We start from the raw sequence: 14982 nt of genomic DNA, 5'->3' as shown, positions 1-14982 counted from the left end.
GCTCAAAAGTAAGAAATTTCTTAATTGAAACTGGCTTCCCACATTGACTTTGCTTGTCAGATCACATGACCCAGGACACAGAAACCGTCATACGTGCATGCCACTTGCCAAGTATCATGATGATGTCATCGCAGGGATGCTGGAACGCTTGTAAGTGTGAAAAATGGTCATAGGTCACTTTTTTCAGTACCATTGTCACTTCGAACGGTCACTAAGTGAACACTTGTAAGAATTACCTGTACACCAGCAGCTACGGCAACTTCACAGCTTGTGGGGTTCAACTCGCAAAATTCCTCAGCCAGCATGGATGCCTATTAAATGCTTTACTGTAATTTTAGATGTCATATTTAAGGCAATTTAGTGTTTACATTATAACTCAATACAGTTTATATCCTGAATACCACATGTTAGGTGTTAGTTAGGTTATTTTAAGAGTATATTTTAATTATAATTTTCATTATAAAGATCAGTGGTGAGTTGCAGGCGGTATGCCCCAGTACGGGCATACCAGTGCCTGCCCGGAGCACCAGATACCGTTCCGATATGGTGTTCCGGAGGGCCCACCCGCCCGCCCGAGCTCCTTACCTGTATTTGAGCTCTTTGGGGCTTCCGCGCACGCGCATGGCGCCTGTGCGACACTCCCCCAAGCAGCTGGAGCATCACGGAGGCTAGCAGAGGCATTGCGAGAAGTAAGTACACATGAGTGTGCTGGCCGCCTTCATGGGGTGCACACCGAGCCCGGTACGGTTACAACGAGAGCTGGAACCCACCACTGATAGAGACATGAAGGCTCAGTGGCTAAGACGCTGAGCTTGTCAATCCGAAAGATCGGCAGTTTGGTGGTTCGAATCCCTAGCGCCGCATAATGGAGTGAGCTCCCGTTACTTCTTCCAGCTTCTGCCAACCTAGCAGTTTGAAAGCATGTAAAAAATTCAAGTAGAAAAATAGGGAAGGGAACAGCGTTCCGTGTGCCTTTGGCGTTTAGTCCTGCCAGCCACATGTCCACCGAGACGTCTTCGGACAGCGCTGGCTCTTTGAAACAGAGATGAGCACCGTCCCCTAGTGTCAGGAATGACTAGCACATGTTACCTTTACAATTTTGAATTAATTTCTTTATCTAAAGCAAACCTTTCTTGAAACTTCATTGCCTTGAGCTTTTCTGGAGATGCGTGGCTTATTATTTTTTTCTCCACTGATCCTTCCAACTTTGTCGTCGTTGGGTTTTTTAGCTACGAGATCAACGAGGGAGTAAGCTGCCAATCCAGAAGGCATTGTCACAAGCCAAGTGAGAAGGGCAAGGCCAGGACCATGTTGGATGCTCAGGTCGAAGGAGAGAAGAAACTATGCGACCTCCTGGATGGGGTACAGATTCCGGGAGAATTGTCTACGGAGAGCAAAATGACTTCGAGGGAGAAATCGCGAGGCCAGCCTAATCTTCCATCTCACGGAAGGATGGCCGCTTTCACCGACGCATCTCAAGAGGTTTTTGACTTTTCGCCTAAACTGCTTTCGCTTCCTTCCTTCCTCCTCTTCTCCCCCTTCCCTCCTCTTAAATCTATTTTTTCAAAAACTTTATTTTACAGGTAGTCCTCGGCGTACAACAGTTCGTTGTAAGTGCAGTTGTAAGTGTGAAAAATTGTCATTTTTCACTGCCGTTGTAACTCTTCTCCCCTCTTAAATCCATTTGTTTAAAAACTTTATTAAGTCCTCGACTTAACAATAGCTCAGAGGTGCTGTTCAGAGTTGCAATAGAAGTGGAAAAAGGGACACGGTGACCATTTTTTCCCCACATAACAACCATTGCGGCAAATTTCACCTGAAATTTGCGGCAAATTTCACCTGATCAAAATTCTGACACTTGGGAACTGATTCGTATTCACAATAGAGGCTTTTAAGAAGAGACTGGACAGCCATCTGTCAGAAATAGTATCAGTCTTCTGTGAGGACAGGGGTTGGACTAGATGATCCCCAGGGTCCCTTCCAACTGTATTACTGTTATTGTTACTGTATTAGATAGATTTATTTTGCCGTAGATAGATAGATAGATAGATAGATAGATAGATAGATAGATAGATAGAGGATATAGATATAGATGATATAGATATAGATACAGATACGGATGGATGGATGGATGGATGGATGGATGGATGGATGGATGGATAGATAGATATAGATATATAGATGATATAGATACAGATACAGATATACAGATACAGATACACATACACATACACATACACATATATATATATATAGTTTATCAGCACAAATGCAACACACACACACACACACACACACACACACATATATATGTTATATTTATGCTGATAAATAAATAAAGGGAGCATAAATATAACAAATGTAACAGCATAAATATAACAAATGTAACAAATGTAACAAAAAGGCAACAGTAAAAAATATTGGGTTTCTGTCTGGATGGTCTCTTGTGACGAGCCGAAGACAGAGAGTGGAAGTGTGACCTTCCTCCCATATTTGGGCATACCAGGGGTTGTGACTTTAAATATATATATAATTTTTTGAATAAACACAAACACCTTAAAATCATCTTCCATTACAAATTGTAGAAAGTGTGTCAATTGGTTACAAAGAACTTTCGTGCATCCCTTCCACAGTCATCACCTATGATTCATATCAAGTTATATATTTTACATCAAATATATTTATATATATTGCTATCATCATACCTCACCCTTCACATGACCATAGTTGTTTTAACGTCCCTTTATAACAAACATTCCAAAATTTAAAACAAAACAACATAATGGCATTCCCTTATCTATTTTCAATATCATCCAGCCACATTGTATCTTTATAACACATTCAAAATAAAAATTAATTATGTTTAATAACAAAATTTTTAGACCTCTTTTTTTAATCATTGCTTACAATTTATACCCAGTTTCCCTTTTATCAACTCAATACAAATTATTACATTATTATCCTTATCAATCACTTATTTAACAATAGTTTGACTAAGTTTAACTTACTTTCCCCCCTTTTTTCACCATTTAAAATTTATACCAAATTTCCTCTTATCAAACCAATACATATGTATACATTGTTATCATTATCAATTATTTATCTATCCATTATCACTACATTTTTAATATATTGCTCTAATTTTAACTAAATTTAACTAGTGTTTTATTATTAATTTTCATATCTCAACCTGTGTCTTATATACACGTAATAGTGTAGTCCTATTTCTTTTGCCATTTGTGGAATTACTCTGGTTATTTCCTTAATCAAATTTGTTTGGACTTCTCTTCGCAACTTGTTGCTTGTTACATATCTTGTAAAATCTCGAAATCCTCCATCAGCTTCTTTAATCAGCTTATCTTTAGTTATCAGTAGTGTTTTTGTCAAAGTTTCTCTCCTTAAGTCCATCAATTCTTCTCTTTTTTCTTCTTCTATACCTTGAAATCTGGAGTAAAGCACCTTTCCATCTATCTCCCCTTTCCTTGTTCCATTCTTTCCTTCTCCAACCACACTCAGTTCACTGTCAATATCCATGATTATCTTGCCTCTTTGTTCATTTTTCCCTTGGGTTTTTAGGACTCCAGCCTCCACTTTTTCCATTTGCTGGATATCTTCCATTTTTCCATCAGCTTTTATCACATTACAATTTATATTTTCAATATTTTCCCATCTCTTCTCAATTCTCTCTGTTGTTTCTAATAATTTTTGAATTCCAAACATAATCTGTTACAGTGATGTGCGGTGAGTTTCATGGCTGGTGAGGCAGAGAGAACGAGAAAGAAAAAACGCGGCTCTTCTTTCCCTCCCTCCCTCACCCCAACCCACCCCCTTCCCAAAGACTTCAACTTTGCCCCTCGCACCACACATAAACTTTCCTGCTCCAGATCTGGCCAAAACACGCCTTGCCCCTCTCCACTTGGTCGGGCCTTATCCATTTCGCAGATCCTGGTTTTTCGGAGGAGGGGGGTGGAGGCGGCTGGCCGATATTCTGTACTCCACATACACACCCCCCAAGTCGCTTTCCCTGGAGTGACATCCCTGCACGGCCACATGCGGCACATCCTTGCAGAGATGCAATCCTTGCCGAGATGCAACGTAGCTGCATCCCAAACCATCTGCGGGACCGAGAGTCGATCCCTTCCCTTTATGGGGCATTTAGCAGATGGCCCCCCTCTTCCCAATCCCACTTCAAATGCACCCTTTTGCAACTCAGCATCGCCTCTTTCCCCTTGTGCATGCTCTCTCTCCTCTCCTCCCTCGCCAATGCATCTCCGGACTTGCGTGGGAATTACACGCGTGGCATTTTTGCTAGCCCCGCGCACTCCGGCTGGTTTACCCCACCCCCCTCCCGGGTTTGGAGAGGGTGGATGGAGATGAGGGACTTCCGTGGCACACGCACACACGTGCAATTCCCTCCCCCGCGTGTTTTTTCCCACTCTTCCCCCCCCCCCATGCCTCCAGGGCGCTTCTTCACCTGTTTTCTCCGAGGACATCGCGGCAGCTTGGCAAGGCGGAGGGTGGATTTTGTAGGGAGCGGAGGGATGGATGCAACGTGCTCTACATGGGGCAGCCCTTGAAGAGCATTCGGAGACTTCAGCTTGTCCAGAATGCAGCCGCGCGAGCGATTGTGGGTGCACCTCGGTTCACCCACGTAACACCTATCCTCCGCGAGCTGCACTGGCTGCCTGTTGGTCTCTGGATACGCTTCAAGGCGCTAGTCATCACTTATAAAGCCCTTCATGGTATTGGACCTGGGTACTTGAGAGACCGCCTGCTGCCAATCACCTCCACTAGACCGATTAGATCCCACAGATTAGGCCTCCTCCGAATTCCATCCGCCGGCCAGTGTCGACTGGCGACTACCCGGAGGAGAGCCTTCTCTGTGGCTGCTCTGACCCTTTGGAACGAACTCCCCGTGGAGATTCGAACCCTCACCACCCTCCAAGCCTTCCGCAAAGCCGTTAAAATCTGGCTGTTCCGACAGGCCGGGGGCTAAAGAGCTGCTGCCCCCGTTTCAAATGGTATGACTGTTGTGTGTTTTTAAATTATGTATTGTTATGTTTCGTTTTTTTATTTTTTGTCTGTACCCCCCCTTCTCTGATTTGATTTGTTAGCTGCCCTGAATCCCCTTCGGGGGAAAAGGGCGGCATATAAATATAATAAAATGAAATGAAATGAAATGGGGTGGGGAAAGAGACCTGAGAGATGGGAGGGAGGATTTCTGCGTCAGCAGCCCCCTTTCCAAAGGCGCCCTCCTCTCTCTCCGTCTCTCTCTCTCCCTGAGAGAACCACGCGGTCCTGGCTTGTGAAGATGCGGTTTGCCAATTATGGAGTGGGGAGGAAACAGAGCAAATTAAAGGAAGAGGCGACTCTCCTCCTCGTCCCCACAACCCGTTAGATTGGGCTCAAACCGCTTCTTGTTTTTCCACTCCCCCCCACCCTTTTCCAACTAGGTTTTCAGAGGGTCAGACTCTGTCCCGACGCCACACACACACACACACACACACACGATTGGCAAACTCACAAGCCCTGGCTTTCCCCAAGCTGCAGCTGATCTGAAGCAGTTTTGCCTTCAAAATGCACATCACGATCCTTTATTAACAGGCGTTTCATCAAGTACAAATCCATTCAGACCACAGAAAGTCTGTTCTTTTCTCTGATTTGATCTAACAACTTTCCCTAGCTGATTATGTTGAATATGGAAATGAAACAAGATGGCTTGGAGCCAAAGAAACTTTGTATTAATGTGCCAACTTTGAGCTTGTAAGATTGCTATTGTTTCAAACCCCCCTTAAAATCTACCTCTCTAACAAGCTGTATGCTTTTCTGTCCGAAGGTTGTTGCTTCACTCGGCCCGGAAGGCACTTTAAAAAATAACGCACACACACATACACACACACACACTTCCCCCCTGCCCCCTCCCTCTGACCCACATACCTTCCAGCTGCGTCAAAAATGCAAAATTTGGTCTAGCCAGGCCCAGACAGGCTAGGATAATTGCTGCTAGAGTCACCATGTGGATGACTCTGCTTAAATGTTTTAAAAAAGCCTCTAAAAAAAGTGCCCTCTGCAGGAGGAGGCGATAGAATCACGTGCCTCATTTGCATAAGGAATTTTTCGCTTCTTAACCCTTGCTTAACTCTTAAAAGGCGAAAAATTCCTTATGCAAAGGAGGCCCATAGTTCTCTCGCCTCCCCCTACAGTTAGCACTAAGCAGACTCAGAGTCACTGTGACTTGGAGTCTGGCAGCAACTACCTTGGCCTTTTTAATTATTTTAAAAAAATCTTCCCTTTTCCTCATGAGACTGGTGAGGCCCCGCCTCCCCTGCCTCCAGTGACTGCACGTCTCTGATCTGTTGTAATGTTATGGTTTCTTTCTGATGTCGTGCCATCCTTCCAATTAGTAAACACTGCCACTCTAGTTTAAAAACAAATCTTTGTTTTCACTTCTTTCCAGTTACCAACAAGCATCCAAAGAGCACCTGTGTAAACAACCCATGCTCTTCTCCTTATTTCTTCTATAAACAAGCTGAAGACTTTGAAGTGCAAGGTCAAAATGATCAAAGGGAAAAAAGAAAAAGCAATGTTTCCAGGTCTCAACCTCCAACCTCCAAGTGGCAGTGTAACTTCTTTTCCCTCTAAGATTACTGCCCTTTTTATATTCCTTTTATATCTTCTTTATGTTTCAGGCTTAGAAGAAACAAAATTCTTAAATGAAACAAAATAAAAAGAAAAAATCTATCACAACCAGTATTGTAGAAATAAAGGAAAAGATTTAATCCATAGGTAAAAAAAGAAATAGAAGAAAACAATCCGATACTTTCACTTTGAAAAGTAAAAAATGTTTACAAAACTTCCATCCATAGAAAAAAAAAAAAGATAACACACTGTCCAATAATGCTTAATTTCGCCGCTTATTTCCTTTTCTTTATCAGTTTAATTTAAGTTCAATCTTTTTTGGGCAGTCTTTTATAAAAATAAGATTTCCTCACCAGATGGACACACTTTCTCATTCCGCTTTCCTCCCGTTGCGGAGCTGTCCCGACTTCAGCAGCTTGAGGCTATGCTTATTGCCGCCAGCAAGAAGAGATTCTCTTGGATCAATCAGGGACTTTTTGGTTTACCTGAGATCAGCAAGACATACTCTTCCCTGTCACCATTTCTTCGGGACGGTTTAGGTCCGAATGGACCATCCAGCGGCAAAAATGCTGACTGCAATCTCAGAGCTCTGAGATCGCACGTCGTACCTGCGTGACATTAGCTCCTTTTCCCCCTAGTTCATCGTATTTTTTTATATGTCCATTTTTTGTTTTTAATCCGCATTTGTTTGTTTTAGATTTTTTTACGGTTTAATCCAATTTAATACTTACATTTTTTATATTTTTTTTTTTTTCTGTACGCCACTATCCTTAGGCTAGTCTTTGACTATAATAAAGATTGATTTGATCTGGAACAAGACACAAGGAGATGCTAAATTCTAGCCCTGCCAGAGGGACAAAGGTTAGCTGGGTAACTTTGGGCCAGTCACCAGGTGTCTATGAGTTCTAGTCCTGCCTTAAGTATGAAAGCCGGGTGGGTGATTTTTGGGCCAATCACCAGGAGTTGGCTTTTACTCCCTAATGCGAGATTAGAACTCACCATCTCCCAGTGATTGGCCCTAAATCACCCAGCCAGCTTTCATGCTTAATGCAGAACTAGAACTCACCAACTCCTGGTTTCTGGGCCAGCCCTACAATACAACAGATTGGCTCTCTTCAATCCATTGGGTAAAAGGGGCCATACATTTACATTAAACACTGCCCTCGTTAAATTTCTAACCAGTCCTTAAGTGAATCTAGCTTCCCCCTTTGACTTTGCTTATCAGAAGGTTACAAAAGATGATCATGTGACCCTGGGACACTGCCACCGTCATAAACATGAACCAGTTGTCAAGCATCAAAATGTAAATCACGTGACCTTGGGGATGCTTCAACTGTCATAAGTGCAAAAATGGTCCTAAGTCACTTTTTTTCAGTGCCATTGTAACTTCAACTTTAGCGAACAGTTCATTAAATGAACTGTTGTAATTTGAGGACTACCTGTATCCTAGTAACTTCGGTCTCTAAAGAAACCGTTGTAAGTGGAGGACTACCTTGTCAGAGTTTGCTGCAGCAATCACATCCAGAAAGCACACACACGTAACTGATTCAGCAGGATTCAGTCTCTCTCTATATAATATGACACTTGAAGTAAATATACAATATCAAAAGCAGGTTTTTCCAATATGGTAGTAAATACAAGCAGACACAGGCAGAGGAGAGAACAGTTTTCAGTTTCACTTCAGAGCAGCAGACCTGTTTAGAGCTCAGCACAGACTCAGAACTGCAGAGCTAAGCCATGCCCAGGCTCCTTGCTGTCTCCTTGTTGCTCACACCGTGGCACGACATAACCGCGAACGTCAAAAGCGCGCCGACAACACCGCGGCGCTAAAACCGCGATGTCAAAAGCGCGCCGACAACAGCGCGCCGACAGAAGCGAGATTTAACTTAAGGTAAGGTTTAGGGTTAGGTTTAGACTTAGGTTTAGGGTTAGGTTTAGGGTTAGGGTTAGGGTTAGGGTTAGGTTAGGGTTAGGTTTAGGGTTATGTTACAGTGCGCTTCTGTCGGCGCGCTGTTGTCGGCGCGCTGTTGTCGCGCGGTTTTGATGGTGCAGTTTTGTCACCGCGCTTTAGTCACACGCGCTTTAGTCTACCGCGGTTTTGTGGTGGAACCGCTCAGACAGCAAATACTGTTTCAGTTTCCAAACAGCCCTCATTGGCTGACGCAGTTGCCACGTCTATTCATTGGCTGATCTTGTTACCATGTCTCTTCCAAGTCACGACCTCTTTTGCGCTGACGTACCTTTTAAAAGCATATGTTTTAAAGAAGCACTACCCTTATTACACCTCCAACCAATTGCTGTCCGTCTTTTTGTACTCGAACATAATGTTTTGAGCTGGTACCTTCCATGAGACTTTGGTGTTTCCTACAGGATTCCTTAAAAAGAAGGCACCAGAGGCGGCTATCTGGAATTTGCAGCCCGGCCGAACCTGGCCAGGAAGCCACTTTTAAGAGTTCTACAGTCCTTCCAGCTCACTCCTTCGAGAAAACCACAACTCCCAGACAGTGGGACGAACTCCTGTCTGCCCTCGCGGAGTGTCCACTCAACCTTCGTCAGAACGGTTCTCCCAACTCCCCCTCCACTCGGTGTGCCAAGAAAGACGATTCAACAATCCGAAATGCAGCCAGTTCTGGAGATGACCCCTTGACCAAGACGGTCCTGGAAAGGCCGGCTGAAGGAAAGAAAAATGCGTCTGGCGATGAAAAAAGGCGCCCAGTGGAGGTTTTCCGGAAGGAAACGGCGGCGGGAAATCAGAGTGTTGTGAAGTCCTCGCAGAAAAATGATTCCTCGTTTACAGACATCAGGTCAGCTCCCAGTGAGATTTCTGTTAAGTGAAGCGTTTTTGTTTTTTTTAAATGTAGGCATGCATGTAACACACCTGGCCGAGAACTCACACGGGGCTGTGCGCGTGAAACATTTGTGTACAAAATTCTTGAAGTTGTAAAATTGCCATAGTTGGCTGCCACCAGTTTTTCTGCAAGCAAGCAGAGGTAGTCCTTGACTTACGACCACAATTGAGCCCCAAAGTTTCTGCTGCTAAGCAAGATGGCTGTTAAGTGAGTCCTGCTTGTACGAAGGCTGCAAAAGGGGATCGCGTGACCCCGGGACATTGCAACGGTCATAAGTGTGAATAATGGTCATAAGTCATTCTTTCAGTGCTGTTGTAAGTTTGAATGGTCACTGAATGAATAGGTGAAAGTCGAGGTAGGGCTTCCAGCGAACCTATTATTTAAGGAGAGCAATGAGTACCAAAAACAATGAGTACCAAACAAATTTTTCCCATAAGGAATACAGGTCCTCGACTTAACAACTGTTCATTTATTGACGGTTTGAAGTTACAGTGGCATTGTTGTGGCCCACCAGTGGCCAACGGAGCTGGCAGCAGATTCGGGCAGTGAGGAGGTTGAGGGGAAACCTGGGCCAGTCCTGGAGTCTGGGGAAGGCTCTGATGAGGGCTCCGTGTCGGAGGCAGAGAGGGGGCCAGAGTTGTATGCCAGTTATCAGCTGCCTTCGGAGTCGGATATCAGTAGGGAAGTTCAGGAAGTGACTTCCGGTTTGCCCGTAGGGCTGTTTTTCGCCCTCCAGAGCCTTCAGGAGGCTTCCCCCTGCCCCCCCCCCGGCTCCTAGAAAGCCTCTGGAGCCTGGGGAGAGCGAAAAACAGGTCCATCCCACACCAAAAGTGCGGGGGGGGGGGAGGGCAGGGGTCACGCACATAGAATTATGGGTGTGGGCACACCCGCGCACAATCCCCCTGCACTCCCCCCATTTTTGGCAAGTGAGGGGGAAAAAGATTAGCCTTCACTATACACATATGCGCGAGGGGAGGAACCAACCCTTCCTTCCTTCCCCTCTTTCCTCCCTCTTTCCTTCCTTCCTCTCTTCCCATCTTTCCTTCTTTTCCTTTGTCTTTCCTCTTTCCCTTTCTCCTTTCCTATGTTAATAAATGTTAATAAATCTAACCCTTCTTGGACGCTCAAATGCCAAAGGGGAAACATTTCTCCTTTTGTTTTGCTTTCAGATTGTTTTGCTAGCCTTCTGCCAGTGAAAACGGAGCTCGAGGGGGCACTCGTGCGTGGCCTGCCCTGGACTCCACTTTCATCCGGGACAGCCTCCTGCAGTCCTCTGCCACTGAAAATGGAGCTGGGGGCACACATCCGCCCCCCCAGCTCCATTTTCACTGCCAGAGGCAACGCGGGCAAGATCTAAACATTCTACAGATGAGATCCGGCCGGCAAGCTTTGAGTTTCACACCCCCTCCTCTAAGAGGAAGCTGACCCTTGCACTGCATGGACCAAAAAACCCTATGCAAAACACCAACAGGGTCAGTTGGGTGCTACTGGACAATGCAGCTGGCTGCATCACGGGCCGAATCCTGCAAGTGCCTGGGAAGGCTGAGAGGGAATATAGGTAGTTTTCCATAATTGGGATATACTGTGTTTTTCGGAGTATAAGACGCACCTTTTTCCCCCCAAAAAGAGGGTGAAAATCTGGGTGCGTCTTATACACTGAACACAGCATTTATGGCCTCATAAAACCCCACCCCCTTCACAAAAATGGCTGTGCAGAGCCTTTAGGAGGCTTCCAGACTGCTCCTGGGGGCTGGGGAGGGCAGAAATGAGTGAAAAACAGGCCGTTTTTTGCTCGTTTTTGTCCCCCCACCCCAAGACTCCAGGAGCACGTTGGAAGCTTCCTAAAGGCTATGCATGCTTCTCTTTTTTTGACAAAAATAGGTCTGTTGTTGCAAAAAACAAGCCATTTTTGGGAGGTCTGCAGAGTGCAAACCCCTTTTTTTTTGCCTCTTCAAAATCTTGGTGCGTCTTACACTCTGAAAAATACGGTACCTTCCATTTTTAAGCAAGATAGTGGTTATGAGAGTTTCATTTGATCTTTTTTTTGTTGCCATCGATGTTAAGCGAATCACTGCAGTTGTTAAGTGAAACTCATGGTCGTTAACTGAACCCAGCATTTCTCCCATCGACCTTGTTTGTCAGAAGCCAGCTGGGGAGGCTGCAAAAGGTGACCACATGACACCCCCCTCCACCTAGATGACATCTGGCCGTTCCTCGTGGCCACCTGGTCAAAAATTAAGGTGCTTGACAACTGACTCACATTTATGACGGTTGCATTGTCTTGGAGTCACGTGATTTTCGCGACTGTCTTCACAAGCAAAGTCAATGGGGAAGCTGGATTCCCATAACAACCATGTGACTAATTTAACAACTGCAGGGATTCACTTAACAACTGTGGCAAGAAAAGTCGTAAAAGAGAGCAAAACCCATTTAACAACTGTCTCGCTTAGCAACAGAAATTTTGGGCCTGAATGTCTATGGAGATTCTCAGCCATCCAGGTCATGGTTGGCCCAAAGGTGCTTTTTTTCAAGAAGCAATATACATTTTGGGCTCAACGGTAGTCATAAACCGAGAACTACCTGCATTCCTAACACAGGATATTTGAGGGGATGCCGTGTATTAGGAGGACCACCAGAGGGCAGTCTTCTCACAATAATTTCCTCTTTTTTCTTGGAAGTTTGTCTGAGTCGGTAGCAACTGAGATTTATGGCCCAAAATCGTGCATCCAATGTGGGGCAAAAGCTCCTCTTAAAATTGTAATAAACGGCAATAAACCTTTTCCTGTAAACCACAGAAGATCTGAAGGATCAAGAACTTCACACAAAAAACAAGATAACAGCAGGACAGAGGATTTGCAAAGTTATAAGGAAAAAAAGGGAGGATTATAGATAGTCCTTAACCTATGACCAGTTGCTTAGCAACTATTCAAAGTTGATCCTGGACTTTACCAGAGCTACTTTAGACCCGGGTTCAAAGTTCCAATGACCCTTCCCAGCATCACAACATTACATTTTGGATGCTTGGTAACCGGCCAGTGGTGGGATTCAGATTTATTTATTTTTACTACCGGTTAGCAATAGCAGTTAGACTTATATACCGCTTCATAGGGCTTTCAGCCCTCTCTAAGCGGTTTACAGAGTCAGCATATTGCCCTCAACAACAATCCGGTCCTCATTTTACCCACCTCGGAAAGATGGAAGGCTGAGTCAACCTTGAGCCGGTGAGATTTGAACAGCTGAACTGCAGAACTGCAGTCAGCTGAAGTAGCCTGCAGTGCTGCATTTAACCACTGCGCCACCTTGGCTTCCAATACCTCAGGGGCTGCCCCAAAGAAAAGGGAGTCGAGCTGTTCTCCGGGGCACCTGAGGGCAGGAGAAGAAGCAATGGGTGGAAACTAATCAGGGAGAGAAGCAACCTAGAACAAAGGAGAAACTTCCTGACAGTGAGAACAATGAATCAGTGGAACAGAAGTTATGGATGCTCCAATACTGGAAGTCTTTTAGAAGATGTTGGATAGCCATTTGTCTGAAATGGTATAGGATTTCCTACCTGAGCTGGGGTGCTGGACTAGAAGACCTCCAGGGTCTCCTCCAACTCTATTATTCTGTTCTATTCTATTCCATTCCATTCTGTAATTCTATTCTATTCTATTCTACATTCCGCTCCATTCCATTCTATTCTATTGTATTCTATTCTTATAGAATAGAATACAATATAGAGCCGAGGTGGCACAGTGGTTAAATACAGCACTGCAAGCTACTTCAGCTGACTGCAATTCTGCAGTTCAGTGGTTCAAATCTCACTGGCTCAGAGTTGACTCAGCCTTCCATCCTTCCAAGTTGGGTAAAATGAGGACCCGGATTGTTGTTGGGGGCAATATGCTGACTCTGTAAACCACTTAGAGAGGGCTGAAAGCCCTATGAAGCGGTATATAAGTCTAACTGCTATTGCTATTGCTATCTATTCCATTCCATTCCATTCTATTATTCTATTCTGTAATTCTGTTCTATTCTATTCTACATTCTGCTTTGTTCCATTCCATTCTGTTCTACTCCATTCCATTCCATTCTATTATTCTATTCTATTCCATTCCATTCTGTAATTCTATTCTATTCTACATTCCGTTCCATTCTGCTCCATTCCATTCTATTGTATTGTATTCTTATTCTATTCTATTCCATTCTATTATTCTATTCTATTCTGTGGTTCTGTTCTATTCTATTCTACATTTTGCTCTGTTCCATTCCATTCTGTTCTACTCCATTCCATTCCATTCCCTTCTGTTTCACTCTGCTTCGTCCCATTCCATTACATGTTCTTTTTATTCTAATCTGTTCTGTTAGATTCTGTTCTGTTCCATTTATCCTACCCTACCCTACCCTACCCTACCCTACCCTACACTACACTACACTACACTATACTATACTATTCCAGTGATTCACTTAACAACCATGTTACTAACTTAACAAATGCAGCAAATCACTTAACAACTTTGGCAAGAGAGGTCGTAAAATGGGGGGCAAAACGCACTTTAAAAATGCCTCACTTCACATCAGAAACGCTGGGCTCAATTGCGGTTGTAAGTTGAGGACCATCTGTACAAGATAAAGAGCCCAATTAAAGCTACCCCCCCCCCCAAATCCGTTTTGTATTTCCAGAAAGGATCCCCTGGGGCTCAGGGGCTTTTGTTATCGGCTTCCAGGTTGTTCCCCTTCGCTGGGATTTCTGAATTTCCCTTTCGTAAGCCCCATTCAAGACTCCTTTATTTCTTCGCTCCTGTTTTCCCCTTAAAAACAACAACAACAACAACAACAACAGCCACATCCTGCATTTTGATACTGCTCAAAGCCGAAGACTTTGGGCAATCATTCTTCCTCTCCGTGTGGAACAAATTGGAAGGAAAACACACAAGTAGGGGCCTGAATATATAAAATAATGGGAGGCTGTGGAATTTTCTGTTTTTAAAAAGAAATATGCTGACAAAACAACATTAAGTCAGAGATTTACCTTGGCACTATACATGTAGTCCTGAACTTATGACCACAACAGAACCCAGAATTCAAGTTTCCAAGTGAGGCATTTGTTAAGTGAGTTTTGTCCCATTTTATGACGTTCTTGCCCGTGGTTGTTAAGTGAATCACCGCAGTTTTTAAGTTTGTCACCCGGTTGTTCAATGAATCCGGCTTCCCCATCGATTTCACTTGTCAGAAGGTCGCCAAAAGGGAATCACGTGACCCAACCGGAACACTGCAACCGGCACAAGTACATGCCAGTTGCCAAGCATTCTTGGCATTGACCATATGACAGTGGTGGGTTTCAAAAAAATTTCGAACCTACTCTGTGGGTGTGGCCTCCTTTGTGGGAGTGGCTTGCCGGCCATGTGACCTGGTGGGAGTGGCTTGCCAGCCATGTGTTTTCTCTCTCTCTTTGTCTCTCTCTCTCTCTCTCTCTCTCTCTTTCCTTCCTTTTGTCTCTCTGTCCCTTTTTCCTTTT

At 44.3% G+C, this 14982-nt stretch overlaps 2 protein-coding genes across 4 annotated transcripts in view; both read left to right on the top strand.

Moving 5' to 3' along the window:
• The window catches only part of MINDY4 (MINDY lysine 48 deubiquitinase 4), a 109154-nt gene that overhangs the window by 11283 nt on the left and 82889 nt on the right, over positions 1–14982 (top strand). For 2 of the 3 annotated variants that reach the window (XM_032237264.1, XM_032237265.1), the window contains exons 4-6: positions 61–150; positions 1230–1482; positions 9010–9443. In XM_032237264.1, the coding sequence (XP_032093155.1) occupies positions 61–150; positions 1230–1482; positions 9010–9443 (777 nt within the window). The remainder of the gene's footprint in view (positions 1–60; positions 151–1229; positions 1483–9009; positions 9444–14982) is intronic. The other variant, XM_032237266.1, reaches the window with a different exon arrangement.
• On the top strand, positions 5312–5660 carry LOC116522303 (guanine nucleotide-binding protein G(I)/G(S)/G(O) subunit gamma-5-like). The gene is made up of 2 exons (XM_032237145.1): positions 5312–5332; positions 5454–5660. Exons 1-2 carry the CDS (start codon positions 5312–5314, stop codon positions 5658–5660), a joined length of 228 nt encoding a protein of 75 aa, XP_032093036.1.

This window comes from Thamnophis elegans, chromosome Z, assembly GCF_009769535.1.
Source record: "Thamnophis elegans isolate rThaEle1 chromosome Z, rThaEle1.pri, whole genome shotgun sequence".
NCBI lineage: Eukaryota > Metazoa > Chordata > Lepidosauria > Squamata > Colubridae > Thamnophis > Thamnophis elegans.
Note: the sequence above shows the minus strand (reverse complement) of the source record. Positions and strands in the feature narration are given on the sequence as shown.